Below are 19,095 nucleotides of genomic sequence, written 5' to 3' on the forward strand. Positions count from 1 at the left end.
GACGAACTCACCAAGTCGTGGAAAGCCCCCCACTCTGCGCGCCTAAAGCCTTCTTTTTCTTCCTCGCTCTCCTCTGTGGACGGCGCGAAGGAAAGAGGCTACGAGGGAACACCGCCCCTCAAGGAGGCCGTGGCCAATCATCTCTGCCCGCCCTCCACCACCGGATGGAAAGCCAAAGCTTCCCACCCCTCGAAGCCCTGCCGCACTACTTCAGCTCTCGCCGGTCGCGCTTACGCCGCCGCCGGCCAAGCTGCATCAGCGCTTCACTCTATGGCGGTACTTCAAGTGTTCCAAGCCAAGCTTCTCCGCTCTATGGACGAGTCTGGCCCCGAACCCGAAGCCTTTAAGGACCTACGCAGCGCGACTGACATAGCCCTGCGAGCCACGAAGGCCACCGCCCAGTCTATCGGCCGTGCCATGGCTAATTTGACTGTTCTCGAGCGCCATCTGTGGTTGACTCTGACTGAGATGAAGGACGCGGATAAGGCGCCATTTCTCGACGCGCCTATCTCCACCAGCGGGCTGTTTGGACCGGCAGTTAAGGGTTTCGCCGAACGCTTCACTGAGGCCCAGAATGCTTCACAAGCTATGCGGCATTTCCTGCCCAAGCGCTCCAGCTCATCGCAGAGCAGACAGAGGCCGCCGCAGCCGCAGCGGGCAAGAACAGCCCCCACCGCCTCTCAGCCCGCGCCTCAGGCTGACGCTCGACGCCGCTCGCGCTCTCACAACCGCAAGCCGCCTTCTGAGCGACGGGGTCCTCGGCCCAAGATTGTGCTGAACCCCGAGCCTCGAAAGCCGTCCTAGCCACAAGAATGAAAAGAGAGAGTGCGTGTCTCGCAAAAGCCGGACCACTCTCTCTGCAAAAGCTCAAGCATTACCCAGTCCCCTTACAGGCGGCTGGATATGTTCATACAGCAGTCAATGGGCCAGTCACAGAGCTCGCTCACCTGCAAACAAACGCCGTTTTTACGGCGACGCACAGAAAACACAAAAAGAGTCTTTTTCTGCCTGTGTCACTAAGGGTTCACATGTCCACAAGGTGTGCATTCCCAGATACTGTCAAAACAGTGCCAAATTCATTCCCAGCTCAAGCTGCGCACCCCATGAATGTAGATCACGTGCCTACGGTCATGTACGCACCACTACACACAAGCACTGTTCACACAGTTATAAATTCATCCCCAGTAAAAGCGGGAAACATTATAAAAGTGACGCGTGTGCCTACCACTGTTTATGCACCCCCACTTATAAACACTGTCCTTACAGTGTCAAACACAACCCCAGCCCAGGCTGCGAGTTTTACAGACACAGCGCGCGCTGCTGTAATCACACACGCGCCCATTCACTCAGCTGCTCAGCGCGCGCCCGCGCCTCTGAGAGCTATGAGCTCAGGCGATTCGCTGGCCGGGTCCCTGCGTCACAGCGGCCCGCCCCTAGCCTGTATTCAGCCCATATCTGTACACGCAGCGGCATGGGAAAATATTCCAGATATGCCGAAATGGGTATTGAATATAGTAAAGCACGGATACTCGCTCCAGTTCGCTCGCAGACCACCACGTTTTACGACTGTGGTCGAGACGAAAGTGAGAAAAGAGTGCTCACATGTTCTACGCACCGAGGTGCGCAAACTAATAGAAAAGGGCGCTGTGGAAACTGTTCCCCCCTCTCTGAGCGAGGCAGGTTTTTACAGCCGCTATTTTCTCGTCCCGAAAAAGGATGGCGGTCTCCGCCCCATCCTAGATCTCAGACACCTGAACAAAGCACTAATGATTCGCTCGTTCAGAATGTTAACAACCAAGCATATCCTCGCACAAGTACGCCCAGGAGATTGGTTTCTCTCAGTGGATCTGAAAGATGCTTACTTTCACATTCCAATAGCGCCTCATCACAGGCCGTTTCTGAGATTCGCTTTCGAGGGACAGTCGTACCAGTACACAGTACTTCCGTTCGGCCTGTCCCTGGCTCCCCGTACATTCACGAAATGTATGGATGCAGCACTTTCCCCCCTAAGGCGAAGGGGAGTGCGAATACTGAATTATCTCGACGATTGGCTGATTCTAGCACAATCAGAGAGTCAGTTAATAACACACAGATCTTGGATTATCAGCCATTTAGAATGCCTGGGTCTAAGAATCAATTTTGCAAAAAGCATACTATCTCCCAGCCAGAGGATTTCTTTCCTGGGAATAGTTCTAGACTCGATGCAAATGACAGCGCGTCTCTCATCAGAGCGCGCGCTCACCATCCGGCGCCTTGCAACATCATTCAGGGCGGGCGCGCTCGCCCCCGTCAAGCGGTTTCAGAGGATGCTCGGTCTCATGGCCTCAGCATCGGCCGTACTCCAGCTAGGATTGTTGCATATGCGCCCTCTCCAACGCTGGCTCAAGAGCCGCGTCCCTACTCACGCGTGGCGTTCGGGCCACCTTTTAATCAGAGCGAACCACGGCTGTATAAAAGCCCTGACGCACTGGAAAGCCGCCGACTGGTACCAGTCAGGCGTGAGTCTGGGTGAGAACACAAGGAGAAAGATGATAACGACAGATGCCTCCAAAATAGGTTGGGGGGCCCTTTACGAGGGCAGGCCTGTCTCTGGCTTTTGGTCAAACCCGGAGAAGCGCCTACACATAAACTGTCTGGAAATGAAAGCGGTCGCTTTGGCTCTCAGAGCCCTGCTCCCACAGCTGAGAAACGAACACGTCTTGGTCCGAACGGACAACATGACGGTAGTATCGTACATAAATCGCCAGGGTGGACTCAGGTCGAGCTCCATGCATTCAATGGCCAGGAGACTCATTTTATGGTCCCAGCACAACTTGCGCTCGCTGAGAGCAGCGCATGTGCCAGGTGCCCTGAACCAGGGGGCGGACATGCTATCCAGAGACAAAATTCTCCCAGGAGAATGGGCTCTCAACCCGCTGACGATTCACTGGTTATGGAAAACCTTTGGCAAAGCGGAGATCGACCTCTTCGCCTCCAAGGAGAACGCGCACTGCCCTCTTTTCTTCACGAAAAGCATGGATGCGCTCGCCCAGAGCTGGCCGAGCCGTCCCTTATATGCCTTTCCCCCGATCGCGATGCTACCGCAGGTCATCAGTCGGGTCAGAGAGGAGAAAGACGCAGTGCTGCTGATAGCCCCACTCTGGAAGAACCAAACATGGTTTCCAGATCTGATGCAAATGCAATCTGCACCACGGCCGATTCCACTGAGGCCAGACCTCCTCAGTCAGGCCAACGGGATGATATTTCATCCCCGCCCCGATCTGTGGGCCCTTCATGCATGGCCCCTCAACGGGTTCCCAGGAACCTCACGAGCGGAGCACTAAAAACCATCGCTGAGGCGCGGGCGCCCTCCACGAGACGCTTATATGCCCAGAAATGGAAAGTGTTCAGTGTCTGGTGTAATGCCAAGGGCCTGAACCCTGAAACATGCGAGATTACGAACGTACTCGCTTTTCTACAAGGGCTTCTGGAGGCGGGCCGCGCCCCCTCCACGCTCAAAGTATATGTGGCGGCCATCACAGCATCACACGACCCTGTAATGGAACGTCCATTGGGAAGAAACGACCTAATTATTCGTTTCCTAAGGGGCGCTAGGAGGATGAACCCTTCACGCCCCCCCTCAGTGCCGATCTGGGACCTAGCTACTGTCCTAGACGCTCTTAAAGGGCCTCCGTTCGAACCACTCCGAACCGTGCACCTTAAACAGCTCTCGCTCAAGACTGCGCTCTTGCTGGCACTCGCCTCGGTCAAGAGAGTGGGCGACCTGCACGCGCTTTCGACAAGCGCTGCCTGCCTAGAATTCGGACCTAACGACTGCAGGGTCGTCCTTAGACCGAAACATGGGTATATTCCTAAAGTGCTCACCACTCCCTTCAGAGCACAGGTTATCTCCCTAACTGCGCTATCGTCCCCAGCAGACGAACACGACGCTAATCTACTCTGCCCCGTTAGGGCTCTCAGAGTGTATTTGGAGCGTTCTGCCCTATTCAGACAGACAGAACAACTGTTTGTATGCTTTGGCGGCCGTACGAAAGGTTCCGCCGTTTTCAAAGCAGAGAATCTCTCACTGGATAGTTGAAGCTATAGCGCTGGCTTATGAAGCTAAGGGACTTCAATGCCCCTGGGGAGTCAAAGCACACTCCACCAGGAGTGTGGCTTCTTCCTGGGCATGGTCGAGCGGGATACCGATCGAGGATATTTGTGCGGCGGCAGGCTGGGCCTCACCGTCCACATTTATCAGGTTCTACAACCTACAGGTCCCGACACTGCATTCCAATGTACTATCAGCATGATGCTAGTTGAACTACGAGTTCGTATCTAGATTATGTATGTGCTTGTGTCACACTGAGCGCCTTCTAGCCGCTCTGTATTCTTTCCCACATATAAAGCTCGCCTCTGCCGGCTAGTTGGATGATAACTTTGCTTTTTTAGCTCAGGCACCTGCCTCTGGCTATCATAAGGCGAAGTTCAGCACGCACGGCGTTTTGCATGGTGTTCCCATAGCGTAAGCTACTTACGCAATAGGAGAGACCTCTCGAAAGGGAACGACTCGGTTACTAACGTAACCTCGGTTCCCTGAGAGGAGGGAACGAGTATTGCGTAAGCTGCCGTGCTTGTGCTTGGTTAGTTCGCTTCAGTCGTTTTTAACCTAAAGAACTCTCATGACGGGGCGCCCAATATATAGCTCTTGGCCACGCCCATCTTGGCGGGCTCTGACGCGCGCGGGCGCGAAGCGCGCTCATTGGTCGCGCATTCAGAGTCGCCCTGTCATTGGTTCGAGCAAGTTGCCGCAGCACAGCCAATGACCGAGCTGCCTTCGTTCATTGCTGTCAGCTGTGCAGCTGCAATGCGTTTTACATAAAGACTTCAATATTCTCGAGAAAAGGAGTTTTCCCATAGCGTAAGCTACTTACGCAATACTCGTTCCCTCCTCTCAGGGAACCGAGGTTACGTTAGTAACCGAGTCGTTTTCCTGTTTCGGATATAGCTACGAGACAGCTTTGGCTGGTTGCCATCGGCTACTCTGCGGGAGCTAAAATATCCAGAATCAATGATTATCGTGTGTGCAGTGCTCACTTCAGCGAAGACGATTACATCCCCAACCAGGGAGGAAAAAGAAAAAAACAGATTTTAAAGAGTTTTGCTGTACCAGTACCACGGGTAAGCTCTATTTACTAATTTTATGATCCCATGGAACGTGCGCACTGTTGACGTTGACAGCAGCGCGGATTGATAGAAATGGAAAGAAAATAGTGCCTATTAAAACTGAGGTATGAAATTTGTTTGGCGTGTTTTTTGTGTGGTAAATTAATCAAGCTTTGAAACGCAAATAATTTTTTCACATAAAAACACACAGTTTTGAGACCACGGAAAGTAACCGGGAGTACTTTCTTGAAAAACTTCCAGCGGCCAGAACTCTGACCAGGGAGGTGACTACAGAGTGGGTCAGTGTGTATGCACTATAGTGCTGGTAAGGATTGCATACAACTTCATGTCTTAATTGGGCTAAGTAACCCTTTAACAAGAAACAAGTAATAAGAAAAAGAAAAATACAACATAGCAAGAAACAATAGAAAAGTATTTGAAAAAGGTGCTTAGTTATTAATAAAAATAAGATAAAGAAATAATAAATGTATATAATATAATTTACACATTTATGAAGACATTGTGAAGAAAAAAATACTGGGATTGCATGTACGTGGATGGTAAAGTCTAAATGTATCGAAAACAATGTAGACATTTCAGACCAGAGCAATTTACCCAATTCAAATTGTATTGCTAGTAGACTTGACTTTAGAACATTTGATCATCATTTTATAGGGTTACCGTACAGGATACGCCTACCGTTTCCCAGTGCTGTTGGAGCGCACCAGAACCAGGAGAGAGGTGGAGGTACCTGCCACCGTCACGTCATTTTCTTTTCATGATGATGGGGTTCAACCCCACCCTCGTCTCAATCCACACACCCAGAGACAACAGCAGAAGACTAGATGGCTGAACACCCCAAATATCTATCAGAAAGTCAACCAGGACCAGGCCAGCCCAGGACATCGGACTACGGTGAGAGAGATAGCTTGTGTAAACTTAATATAATTTGAGTATCCAAAATGTCTATTCTAATAATGCGATTTGAGCTTAATTATTAGCACTGACCGCCAAGTTGTGACTAATACTTTAGACAAATAATGCTAATAACTCATGCAACATATCTCAAATTGTGTGACCTAAGGTGACCAGATTTCTGATATTGAAAGTGGGGACATTTCCTAGTATAGTCAAAATATGTTGGAAATCTAACTTATCTATGAATTAAAAAAAATGGGGATTTAAAAAAAAAAAAAATTTACTAATACAATATTTTGTTTTTTAATTGTTGTCGGTTCCTGATACTATTATTAAAATAATTATTATTTTGAGGTTAGCAGGTCAAACAAAACATTACTGGTTTTAATAAAATTAATAAAAAATTATACTATGAAAAATTGCAAATGGTAACCATTTCAAATGTAGAAAATCAGTATTATATACTGTATATGTATATGTGTATATATATATATATATATATATATATATATATATATATATATGTCTTTACAAAAACACATACTATGTTCTCATATTTTTCTTTTTGCAATTATAGTATATACAAATAAAACTGTATTTTATTGTATGGATTTTCTAAATGTATTAATACATTAATAATAATTGTTCATCATAATACAAATTTTCACAAGCTGAATATACTGTAAACAGTAATTACAGCTTTTTAAACATTTCAAATATTATTTTGGTAACACTCTAGTTTATAGTCCAATTCTCACTATTAACTAGTTGCTTATTAGCATGCATATTATAGGATATTGGCTGTTTATTAGTACTTATAAAGCCCATATTAATGCCTTATTCTGCATGACCACATTCCTTAATCCAACCCAATACCTAAAGTCAACAACTACCTTACTAACTATTAATAAGCAGTAATTTTGAGTTTGAGGCAAACGCATTGTTAATAGTTAGTGAGAATTGGACCCTAGTGTGGCCGTTATTTTATGTTTGTGCTTTTGGATCTTTACTATCCCTAATTAGGCTTGTTATTTTGCATTATAGGCTCATTTTGAGCACAAAGTATGTGCTTTCTGAAACTGTAATTTATTTATCCATATAGGGGTGTACTATCACCCATTTGGTAGTTAAAATATGTGTGTGGGAACTACTGCATTGTGACTATACTTTTTCAGGAATGTTTAAAATTATGTTTAAAATAATCCTGCACCCTGTTCAGGGCCCTGTTATATAGTACATAGGCCTACTAACTATTTGTGTCGTAATTCTGTTTGTATGTTACTACCTTTGAAACCTTAAATGGTGTCTCTTTTGATAACTGATGATCATAGTGATCTGCTCTCGTCCATGTTAAGTTCTTCATTGCTAAAGTATCAGCATATGAAAGAGTAGCCTAATCAGTGTAGCTTGCAGTGTATTGTAGAAATCAGAGTAGCTTTTCTATTGAAAATGAATTGACAATTTGAATGACTAAGCCAGAGACTGTGTTGCAGTTCAGAAAATAGTCAGAGTGTGAGTCATAGAATATTATTGGTAGAATAATGGTGTATTCGTTACATCACTGTGATAGGACTACAGTTTGGCTGTCTCTTCTACCACCATGTTCCACCACCCACCTCCCTTTCTGCTTCTCTGCAATGCAGGGGAGATATGTTATTGTCATAAATCTCACTGCAGGGCTTGCACTGCCCTCTGCTGGTTCCTTTTGGACCTGCTACATATTTCCCTTGCGTCTTTCCCTTAAACTGTCTTCCTCGGTTAGCATTTTAACATAGGCTGGATGTCTCAGGAATGATTAACATACTTTTGTTCAAGCAGCTGAATTTTTTCAATTTCTACTGTATTGAATTTTTTTTTTTTTTTTTAGTGGCAGAAGGCAGAGGAAATCGCACAGGCCAGTGGACAGGCCATTAAAATTGAGAATCCAAACCAGTTTGTCCCTCTATTCACCAACCCAAAGGAGGTGCTTGAGACTAGAAATAAGGTACAGTAAAAAAAAAAATTGTCATTGGGTTTAAACGCCTGTATTGAAACTGCAGATTTTATTGATTTGATGTCAAAACTGAAATCAGGACAAATTGTGCATCTTTTCTAAGATCTTGTTCTCTTATGCTCACCAAGGCTGCATTTATTTTATTTAAAACAGTGAAAACAGTATTTTTTTTATATAATTTGAAATGTAAGTTTTCTATTTTAATACATGTTTAAATGTAATTCATGTGGTGATAGCTGAATTTTCAGCATCATTATTCCAGTCTTCAGTCTCACATGATCCTTCATGTTGAAAGCAGCTTAATATTTTGCAGAAATTGTGATACGTTTTTCAGGATTCTTTGGTGAATAGAAAGTAACAGCATTTGTTTGAAATACTTTTTTGTTTTTGTAATAATGTAACCATTCAAACTTTTGAACAGAAGTGTTATTCAAATTTAGCTGTAAGCTGCAATACTAGCATGTGGCTAGCTGGGCAGAAAGATAGTATAAATAGAAAAATGATGATGACGTAGATTTCTGAGTGAAGTGTGCTAGTATTTAGTATACAAGAAAAAATGCATATTTTATCATAATCAGTTACTATCATTAGATATTCTGCATGACCGTCAACTGCCAACAGAACTGAGATTTCAAATTATGGCAGAGAGTTACAGTCTCACCAACAGTGCGAGACAGAGTTTATAGTGGCAGAAGTTCTGCAAAATGTAGTTTCAGTTTTTTACCATCAGGACCAAGATGGCTGTGAAGGGAGGAGGGAATAGTCACAGGGAGAGGAGAATATTCGGCAGAGAAAGGATAGCGAGAGAAGAAATGGACAATGATTGGTCAGACAGAGTTCACTTAATAGAAAGTTCAAAAGAACAGCATTTATTTGAAATGGAACCGTCCAAACTTTTGAATATTTAACTTTAGTAATTATGGCAAAATAATTCAATTATAGCTATTATTGTAGTACATTACCATAAATAATATTTAAATTAATAGGAAGATGTTGTACCCCGAAATCATTGCATTAATTAAATGCTTAAAAGAAAGCCAAACATTGAAGTATCATTGAAGGATTATAACTAGATTTATGCAAGGAAAAGAGCAGCAAATACGTTATAAGAAGATAAATAACCTTTAATATTATACTAACTTATAATATACTAATAACTAATAATATACTAACCTAAATCATGATATTATTAAGAAAGTTTATGATAAAATAAACTAAGGATAGATGTTTAGTTGTCGGTAGTTGTTTTAGTTTAGGTGACATTCATTTTGGAGCCAAAATTAAAAAATGATGCAGAAGCAAGACTACAATAGCCTAAATATGCACACAAAGAGAATGTCAAGTACGTCCAAGCTGTCTTAATCCAGCTATGTCTACATAAACACAAAATACACTGGAAAGCTTAGGGTGATGGATTTTATTTTATTATTTGTATTTCAGATCAGGGAGCAGAATCGTCAGGACATGAAAACAGCTGGACCTCGGTCTCAAGTGTTAGCCAGTGTCACAGACAACAGTCCACCGGTAAGATCACTGAGTTTCATTCAGTTCATATATATATACTCAAAACAAGATAATATATACTCATACACTCTCTTTCTCTTGAAAATGTGAACATTCTTAAAGCGCCCCTATTATGTTATTTTAAAGGTTCCTAATCTCCTACAATTGGTTTACATGAATCCAAAGTCAAAAAAAAATTACATTTTTGTTTCATTTTTGTTGTTAATTGCTGCATCAACTCTTTTCTCACAGTATCTGAAACGGTTCAATAAATGATTAATTCTCTCTAAACCCCTCCTTTCCGAGAGCTTCCTTTGCTCTGATTGGTCAGATGGCCCAGTCTGTTATGATAGGTCTACCACTTGCAACGTGTCAGAAATGAGACTGCCATTACCAAATCTGAATTTTAGCTCGGGAGGCTTCCTCAGCACTTGATACGCAGTGATACGAACAGTAGCGATGACGTTGGTTTAACTGTATCAATTCCAGCCTGAGTCCTCATCCTTTGGAAGTGCATGTGATGTGGATTTGCTTTCACAGCACAGAGAACAGCGTCTTCTCTACATGTCGACACTAGACTCTTCCAGGCCTCAGCTACAACTACTGTGTGTGTTTTTTGTTTTTTTTTACTATCTAGGTTCGTGCATGAAGTAATGCTGCCTTCATTTGCTATCTGTTTTATTGTAAATATTTGTTTCCTTGTTGGAAATTGGAAATGAACCCTCTCTAGTCATATTTACAACTGAGACACTCTAAGATCATTTTTATACCCAAATATCCGACTTTAAACATGGTGGAGTGGAGAACAATTGTTGCTGACTGGTATTCTGTATTCAATTTTTCCACAAAAGCTACTGTACATCACATTGTTAAAAGTAGTGCATATTTACATAGTTTTTAATTTTTAATAACCATTTTTTAATTTTTTAATAACCATTTGAAGCATATTGTAAGTTTTGTACAGAGTGAAAGCACCAAAATTCCAAAATCATCAGGAGATAGTGCCAGTGCTGTGATTCAGTGAACGTTTATATGGTCCTCAATGAATGGGACGCCACATTTGATTCAAAATTCAATATCTTCAATACATTATGGCTTTAATAAGATTTTAAGAGAAATATGAAACTTGGTGTCCTCCATTATCCTTATTCTGTCTGACAACAAAGCACTTGAACATACCAAGCACGTAATCACGACTTCAGTGGGAAGAAGGAAATGTCCAATGGCATGTGAAGACAGCATTAGACTGATATTGCAGTCATTTATTTACACTGCATTCATTTCAGGCAGTTCAGAATCGGTTCTTTTTGGGGGAGACAATAACTCCAATTATAGTGTACATTGATCTTTGAAACTTTGTGCAAACACAGCTATATTAAACACTACATGAAAGTTAATATCTGAAAAAGCATAACAGGGCCACTTTAAAATGAGATTAATCTAATAAGGGAAAATGCGCAGGATTATTAACATTTGTTTTCAGAGAATTTATCTTAAAGTAGAAAAACTATTTGACATGAGAAAAATCTAATTCAATTATAAATCTAACAAATATAGTGGATGTTTAGACATTTGTTACTAGAAAACAAGAGAAAAACTTTTTATTATTTATACATTTTTAGTGTAGCACTGTAGTGCAACAATAGATAGATAGATATATAGATAGATAGTCAGCTACCTTAGGTAACATGAACAATGAATGAAGAGTACTTCTTCAGCATTTATTAATTAATATTAATATTAATTTCAACATTTACTAATACGTTATTAAAATCAAATGTTGTATTTGTTAACATTTGTTAATGCACTGTGAACTAACAAACAAAAAATGAACAGCTACATTTTTATTAAAAAAGATTAATAAATACTATAACAAATGTATTGCTCATTGTTAGTTAATACATTAACTAATGTCAACTAATGAACCTTATTGTAAAGTGTTACCAAATTGTTTAAGGCAGTTCTGTTTTATAAAATAAGATATTTTAATCCTACCCTGTAAATATCAGGAGTAATGACTAATGAATATTTTTATTGCTCAAAATCCGTTTCTAAAGACTTTTGCTTGAGTGTGTGCATGTGTTCATAATGTGAGCATGATTGTTCTGCTTCCAGTCTCCAGAGACTGTCGAGCCCCCAGCCATCCCTGAACCAGACACTCCAAATCCCTTCAATGAGCTGACGGATCAGGAGCTGGAGGAATACCGCAAGGAGGTGCAGCGCAAACAACACGGCCAGCAGGACGGTACGAGCTGACAGTGTCTTAACTAGACTTAGACTGTGTAGTTATATAACCCATTGATTTCTGACCCAAGTATTGATGTTTTATTGATTTTCTCACTGGATTAAGGAAGGGAATTCAATAAACACCTCCTGTCTTATACAGTACACATCCTTAGACAAATATTGACTTGATGTCACTGCTACTGAATACCAAAGTTTTGCTTTTTATTTTATTATCCACTTTTAAGAATGAACGTTTGGAGCAATAGATATTTTAATTCAGGAAATACATAATGCATGTATTTAATACTTTGAAGTGTGCCTTGAAAACAAAATTAATTAAAATTGTTGAATTTCAGTATCTTTCCAGAAACTGCTAACTTGAGGTTTTGTGTCCCGACATCATTTCTTCATGGTTCAGCACCTGAGCACTGATCTTTTTGCACTGTGTCCTGTCTGACAACCTTCCCACACACACTTAAATCCAAGAACGCCTTTACAGTAACTACCATTGTTGGGGAAGTTACTTGCCAGGCTAAAAACTACCCATGACTTAAAGTAGTTAAACTATTGTTTAGATGGATAAGCAGGTTTCATCACTAAGTAAAATCTACACTACTGTTCAAAAGTTTGGGGTCAGTAAACTTTTTTTGTTTGTTTATGTTTTCCAAAGAAGTCCCACCAAAGCTGAGTTTATTTGATCAAAAAACAGTAGAAACTGTAATATTGTGAAATATTATTACAATATAACATCAGCATCATTACTCCAGTCTTCAGTGTCACATGATCCTTTAGAAATCATTCTAATATGCTGATTTGGTGCTCAAGAAACGATTATCTATCCATCCATCCATCCACCCATCGTTCTATCTATTGTTTTATCTATCTATCGTTCTATCTATCTTTCCTAAATTCATTGATATAAAGAACAGCATTTATTTAAAATATGAATGTTATGTAACATTATAAATGTATTTTACTTTTCAATTTGATGCATCCTTGCTGAATAAAAATATTAATTTACTGTATTCCCAAACATTTGAAGGGTACTGCATATATATCTTTTTTTTTTCTTTTTTTTTTTCTAGCAGTATTTTTTCTGGTACAAAAAATGATAGGAATCTTAATCAAACACAATTTTATTAAACACATATTTACACTGGATAGAACTAATGAAATAAAATAAAATACAGGCATATATATATATATATATATATATATATATATATATATATATATATATATATATATATATATAATTTTGAATTGAAATGACATGCAAGGACTCAAATGGAAAAATGAACTTGTTACCAGAAAAGCTACATTATTTTGAAATCAGCTGAACTATTGTCACACTGCTACATTCTTTTTATTAATTTAGCAACAATGCTATTTTTAATAAATGACTCCTCAACACTGATTATTACTCACTGTACACCTCCTCCTTATCTCCCTCTATTTCTCCCCTCTACCCTGATGTTATGTAAAAGGTGTGGAGGAGGTGGTGAATGACACGGGGACTTCCCCGACTACCTCCCCCAAAAAGAGCCCAGTGTCAGGTGAGACCCGGTGGTGCTTCCCCTCACACCTGTGCATGTGAACATGACACTGCCGAAACACCTGCTATGTTCACACATGCTGGTCTGTGTGTTGCATCATCACAACCCCTGTTACCAAAAGCTAAAAAAAAAATTGGTCATTTTTTTTGGTAACACTTTACAATAAGGTACCATTAGTTAATGTTATTTAATGCATTAACTAGCATTAATGAGCAATGCATTTTTTACCGTATTTATTCATCTTTGTTTGTTAGTTAAAAAATGTAACTTTTCATTGTTAGTTCATGTAAGCTGAGGTCCATTAAATAATGTTAACAGAGACAACACTTTTATTTTTAATAATGTATTGGTAAATTTTGAAATTAACAAAATTAACTTAGATTAATAGATGTACTAATGTTAAACAATGGAACCTTATTGTAAAGTGTTAGTTTTTTCTCTACAGCTCCTTCTCAAAAAATGTGCATATTGTGATGAAGTTCATTATTTTCCATAATGTAATGATAAAAATTAAACTTTCATATATTTTAGATTAATTGCACACCAACTGAAATATTTCAGGTCTTTTATTGTTTTAATTCTGATGATTTTGGCATAAAGCTCATGAAAACCCAAAATTCCTATCTCAAAAAATTAGCATATCATGAAAATGGTCTCTAAACGAGCTATTAACCTAATCATCTGAATCAACTAATTAACTCTAAACTGTTTCATTACTCAAAACCGCAATCATGGGTAAGACTGCCGACCTGACTGCTGTCCAGAAGGCCATCATTGACACCCTCAAGCAAGAGGGTAAGACACAAAGAAATTTCTGAACAAATAGGCTGTTCCCAGAGTGTTGTATCAAGGCACCTCTGTGGGAAGTCTGTGGGAAGGAAAAAGTGTGGCAAAAAACGCTGCACAACGAGAAGAGGTGACCGGACCCTGAGGAAGATTGTGGAGAAGGACCGATTCCAGACCTTGGGGGACCTGCGGAATCAGTGGACTGAGTCTGGAGTAGAAACATCCAGAGCCACCGTGCACAGGCGTGTGCAGGAAATGGGCTACAGGTGCCGCATTCCCCAGGTCAAGCCACTTTTGTACCAGAAACAGCGGCAGAAGCGCCTGACCTGGGCTACAGAGAAGCAGCACTGGACTGTTGCTCAGTTGTCCAAAGTACTTTTTTCTGATGAAAAATAATTTTGCTTGTCATTCGGAAATCAAGGTGCCAGAGTCTGGAGGAAGACTGGGGAGAAGGAAATGCCAAAATGCCTGAAGTCCAGTGTCAAGTACCCACAGTCAGTGATGGTCTGGGGTGCCATGTCAGCTGCTGGTGTTGGTCCACTGTGTTTTATCAAGGGCAGGGTCAATGCAGCTAGCTATCAGGAGATTTTGGAGCACTTCATGCTTCCATCTGCTGAAAAGCTTTATGGAGATGAAGATTTCATTTTTCAGCACGACCTGGCACCTGCTCACAGTGCCAAAACCACTGCATGGTTTACTGACCATGGTATTACTGTGCTCAATTGGCCTGCCAACTCTCCTGACCTGAACCCCATAGAGAATCTGTGGGATATTGTGAAGAGAAAGTTGAGAGACGCAAGACCCAACACTCTGGATGAGCTTAAGGCCGCTATCAAAGCATCCTGGGCCTCCATAACACCTCAGGAGTGCCAAAGGCTGATTGCCTCCATGCCACGCCGCATTGAAGCAGTCATTTCTGCAAAAGGATTCCAGACCAAGTATTGACTATTGTGTGCATAACTGAACATAATTATTTGAAGGTTGACTTTTTTTGTATTAAAAACACTTATTTTATTGGTCGGATGAAATATGCTAATTTTTTTAGATAAGAATTTTGGGGTTTTCATGAGCTGTATGCCAAAATCATCAGTATTAAAACAATAAAAGACCTGAAATATTTCAGTTGGTGTGCAATGAATCTAAAATATATGAAAGTTTAATTTTTATCATTACATTATGGAAAATAATGAACTTTATCACAATATGCTAATTTTTTGAGAAGGACCTGTATATGCGCTCAAGTAATGCAGATTTATTTTAGAATCTGGTATCAATACATATAATGACCTTAAAGGTATAGTTTACCCAAAAAATTACTATTCTGTCATGTGTCTTGATTTGTTAACATTAGTTTAACGAACTAACAATAAACAATACTTATAGAGCATTTATTAATGTCAGCATTGACTATTTTTTAGATCAAATGTATCTGTTAAAATTAGCTAATGCAATGTGAACTAACATGCACATTTTCATTAACTAACATCTATCTATCTATAAATTACAGGAGTGTGCGTGCGCGCGTGTGTCTGTTATTCGCATATCTCTCGAACCGTTAGTTGGATGGATTTCAAACTTGACACAATTTTGCTACGGGCACGAGGAAGTGCAGTGCCAAGTTTGACGTTGTTTAGATTAGAAATGCAAAATGTATCGGTAAATATCGGTAAAAGAAGCACACATTGGCTTTTGGCGCTCTAGCCACACTGCACACTGAGCACAGCACAGGACCAGAGACAGAGAGGGTCGTTTTCTCAGAGTTCACTGTGTAGCCTGCTCCCTGATCCGTCGCGCTTATTCATTTGTGGATGTTAACTGAATCTGTAAGTCAGCTACATTGTTTACTTCTGAATATTATATTTTATTTTGGTGCACTTAAAGGGACTATGTGTAGCTTTCTAGGTATTTTATTTTTCTAAAATCAATATTTTTATTCATAAATATGTCCTCAATGGTGTACAAATACCTCTGCCAATTATCTAACTTATCCTCGTAAACGTCATAGCTTGTTGGTACATAACAGCTACCGTAGATGCAACACGCATTTGAAAAACCTAGGCGCTGGAGAGCACAATTTGTTTGAATGCAAAGTATATTTTCTCTACTAGATGGGAGAAATTCCTACACAATGTCCCTTTAACAAAGTCGCTACTGTGTAATAGTAGCCTATGCTATTCACCAACTAAACGTGTCCTATTTAATGCGTTCACAGTCTCTTTCGCGGCCATCATCTGTGTTACCCTTTTCACAAACTGTTTGCTCAAGCGTAGCGTTTTCTCGGAATTCACTGTAGCCTCCTCCCTGAATCGTGTAGTTTAATTTTCCATAGTGTAGGCATCTATATCATTATGTTAGTATCAGTATTTGCTTTCTACCATGCACAAATAAAAATGTCACTGGACTTTTGCTGTGTAATTGTAACAATGAGCACTCAAACACACCAAACCAACAATTACTAAAAACACACACAAAAACTGATTTTGCACGGGCACTTTGCACTAGTTAACAAAAGTTTATAAATGCTGTAATTGTTCATTGTTAGTTAATGCATTCATGTTAAAGTTGGCATGAAACAGAAGTTGCGATTGTCTTTTCTTCCCTATAGTGATGTATATTTGAGTGAAAAAGCAGGACCTTATTTTGTCCATTGGGTATTGATTAGATGATTGTGGTTTGCTACTGGTCGACATCGATATCAGAGAAGAGAAGAGTTTTGCAAGGGAGGGGAAGTTATTTTGATTGAAGATTATGAGATTATTTTTTTTTTTTTAAATAATGTGCACGGATAAATACTTTTTAATAAATTCAGCAATATTCCACACAAAAAAATAAGAATAGTTGATTTTGGATTTCGTTGTGACGAACAAATTACCTAACTGTAAAGTGTTACCCATTTACTGTTATATTACATGAATATTTTTTGGAGAATCTAAAAATGATACTGACAGAAGTTTCCTTTTTGGGTGAACGATGCCCTTAACTCTTAATGTACAGTAACATGGGATGTCTGTTTTCAAGTCTGTGTCAGTGTTTTCATTTCAATTGTCATAATTTTTTATTTTTATGTGTGACATTTTCAGCTCTGCACTGTAGCCTCCATCTGTCTTCACACCTTGTCTGTCTGTCTCTGTCCCTCTATTATAATTTGTAGGACAATCGTTTGGTACTGAGATCTTGTCTCACTAGTGAGTATATAGAAAGACATTGCACACAACTTGAACGAGCATGTTGGCCAAAAACTGTAGCTGCTTCTCTGCCATGGGTTAACCCCTAAACAACTGCTTAACTGCTTTGTTTTTGTTTTCTTGTCTTTATTATTTTTACTGTGCTATTTCTTTTTCCATTTTGATTTCAATTGCATTCACATGCAGATGGGAAAACCACAGACGCCGTGCAGAACGATAAAGGCGATGAGAAGAAACAGCAGGAGGAGCTAGAAAAACAAATGAAGGCTCTGTCCACCACTGACACTTCCGACAACACACCCTCGGCCCCGCTCAACAAGCCTGCAGGAAACACCCCAGAGGGGTCCCCTTCCAAATCTCCTTCAAAGAAAAAAAAGAAGTTCAAGGCCCCCTGTTTCCTAAAGAAAAGCAAGAAACAGAAAGAGAAAGCAGAATCTTGAACTCAGACACGCTCTCAAAGTGTTCTTCACTAATACTTACACGCAAACACATCTTCACATCCACTGTGTATCCATTTACTGATCTTTACATGCCATACGAGTTTCTGATTATGGTTTTGTGACTTGAAACATGTTTCCACTCTGTCCATGCCGATGCAAATTTTCACAATGCTTCACTAATGCACATTGAATATGATCCTTCCCCTTGCTTTAAAATGAATTGCACTTAGTACTTGCATAGAAAAAAAAAAGAATGTGGCATTGAGTATGCATTGATTGTTCATGTCTATCGATTCTGATTGTTGCTCATTATCATGTTTATATAATTACATGTGGCATTACTGTTGACTAAAATCTTTTTTAACCACTAACATCTTTCATCTCACTTTATGAATAGCAGGGATAAACTAATTGAAAATGTTTAATTCACTGGAAATCATGATCGCAGTGGCTTGCAAACAATTCATGTCAAAATGCCAAAATAAGCAAGATTATGGCTTGTTGCTGCAAAGAAAATTCAACACTAAATGCACGACTTTATTCCACTTGTTTTTTTAATTGTTATTATTTAGTATCTTTATTTTGTATGTATGTGCGCCGGAGATGACTTTGCAGTTGTAATTATTTTTATGATCAGCCACTGTTATTTAAATGCATTTGTGTGTATATTAGTCGGTTTATAAACTTAATTCCATGTCAATATTAGAATGTAAAATGCTAGGATCGGATGTACCATTCATTAAAGATCACATCCATGTGAAGTTGTTGTAGTCTGTCTTTGGGGTGGATCTCAAAACAATAGCCTACTTAATTGTGTCTGAGAAAATCAAAGGTGACATTTCTTCATCATTTACAAACCCATATGTTGTTCCAAACCTGTAGGCCTATGAGTTAAAGGGTTAGTTCACCTAGAAATTCAAATTCTTTCATCATTTGCTAATTGTTTTGTTCCAAACCTGTATGAGTTTCTGCTGAACACAAAATAATATATTTTAAAGAATGTTGGTAACCAGACAGTTGACGGTAGCCATTGACTTCCAATTTCCATATTATTATTTTTTCCTACTATGGAAGTTAAGGGCTACCATCAACTGTCTGGTTACCAACATTCTTCAAAATATTTTCTTTTTAGTTCAACAAAAACTCATACAGGTTTGGAACAACACAATGAGCATATGATGAAAGGATTTGAATTTCTAGGTGAACTAACCCTTTAACTTTAAAGAGGTTGCTTTCAAGTACAAATATGTTGCAACCAGTTCATATTTGATGTTAATGTATTTCCGAAGTATTTACCTGAAAATCAAATACATAATGATTTTATTTTCATTTGACATTGCAAC

At 39.9% G+C, this 19,095-nt stretch overlaps 1 protein-coding gene across 6 annotated transcripts in view; it reads left to right on the plus strand.

Moving 5' to 3' along the window:
- add2 (adducin 2 (beta)) overlaps positions 1 to 18,513 on the plus strand; it is a 35,514-nt gene extending 17,001 nt beyond the window's left edge. For 4 of the 6 annotated variants that reach the window (XM_077241595.1, XM_077241599.1, XM_077241598.1 and 1 more), the window contains 6 exons: positions 5,821 to 6,060; positions 7,931 to 8,047; positions 9,497 to 9,580; positions 11,675 to 11,804; positions 13,273 to 13,341; positions 17,499 to 18,513. In XM_077241595.1, coding sequence (XP_077097710.1) covers positions 5,821 to 6,060; positions 7,931 to 8,047; positions 9,497 to 9,580; positions 11,675 to 11,804; positions 13,273 to 13,341; positions 17,499 to 17,752 — 894 coding nt within the window. In that variant the 3' untranslated portion in view covers positions 17,753 to 18,513. Of the gene's footprint in view, positions 1 to 5,820; positions 6,061 to 7,930; positions 8,048 to 9,496; positions 9,581 to 11,674; positions 11,805 to 13,272; positions 13,342 to 17,278; positions 17,313 to 17,498 lie in introns of all 6 variants that reach the window. The other 2 variants (XM_077241600.1, XM_077241596.1) reach the window with 2 other exon arrangements.
- The last annotated feature ends 582 nt before the right edge of the window (positions 18,514 to 19,095 follow it).

The sequence above is a fragment of the Siphateles boraxobius genome, unplaced genomic scaffold (genome assembly GCF_051911475.1).
Source record: "Siphateles boraxobius isolate OS27281-9 unplaced genomic scaffold, OSU_SipBor_1 24, whole genome shotgun sequence".
In the NCBI taxonomy this organism is placed as follows: domain Eukaryota; kingdom Metazoa; phylum Chordata; class Actinopteri; order Cypriniformes; family Leuciscidae; genus Siphateles; species Siphateles boraxobius.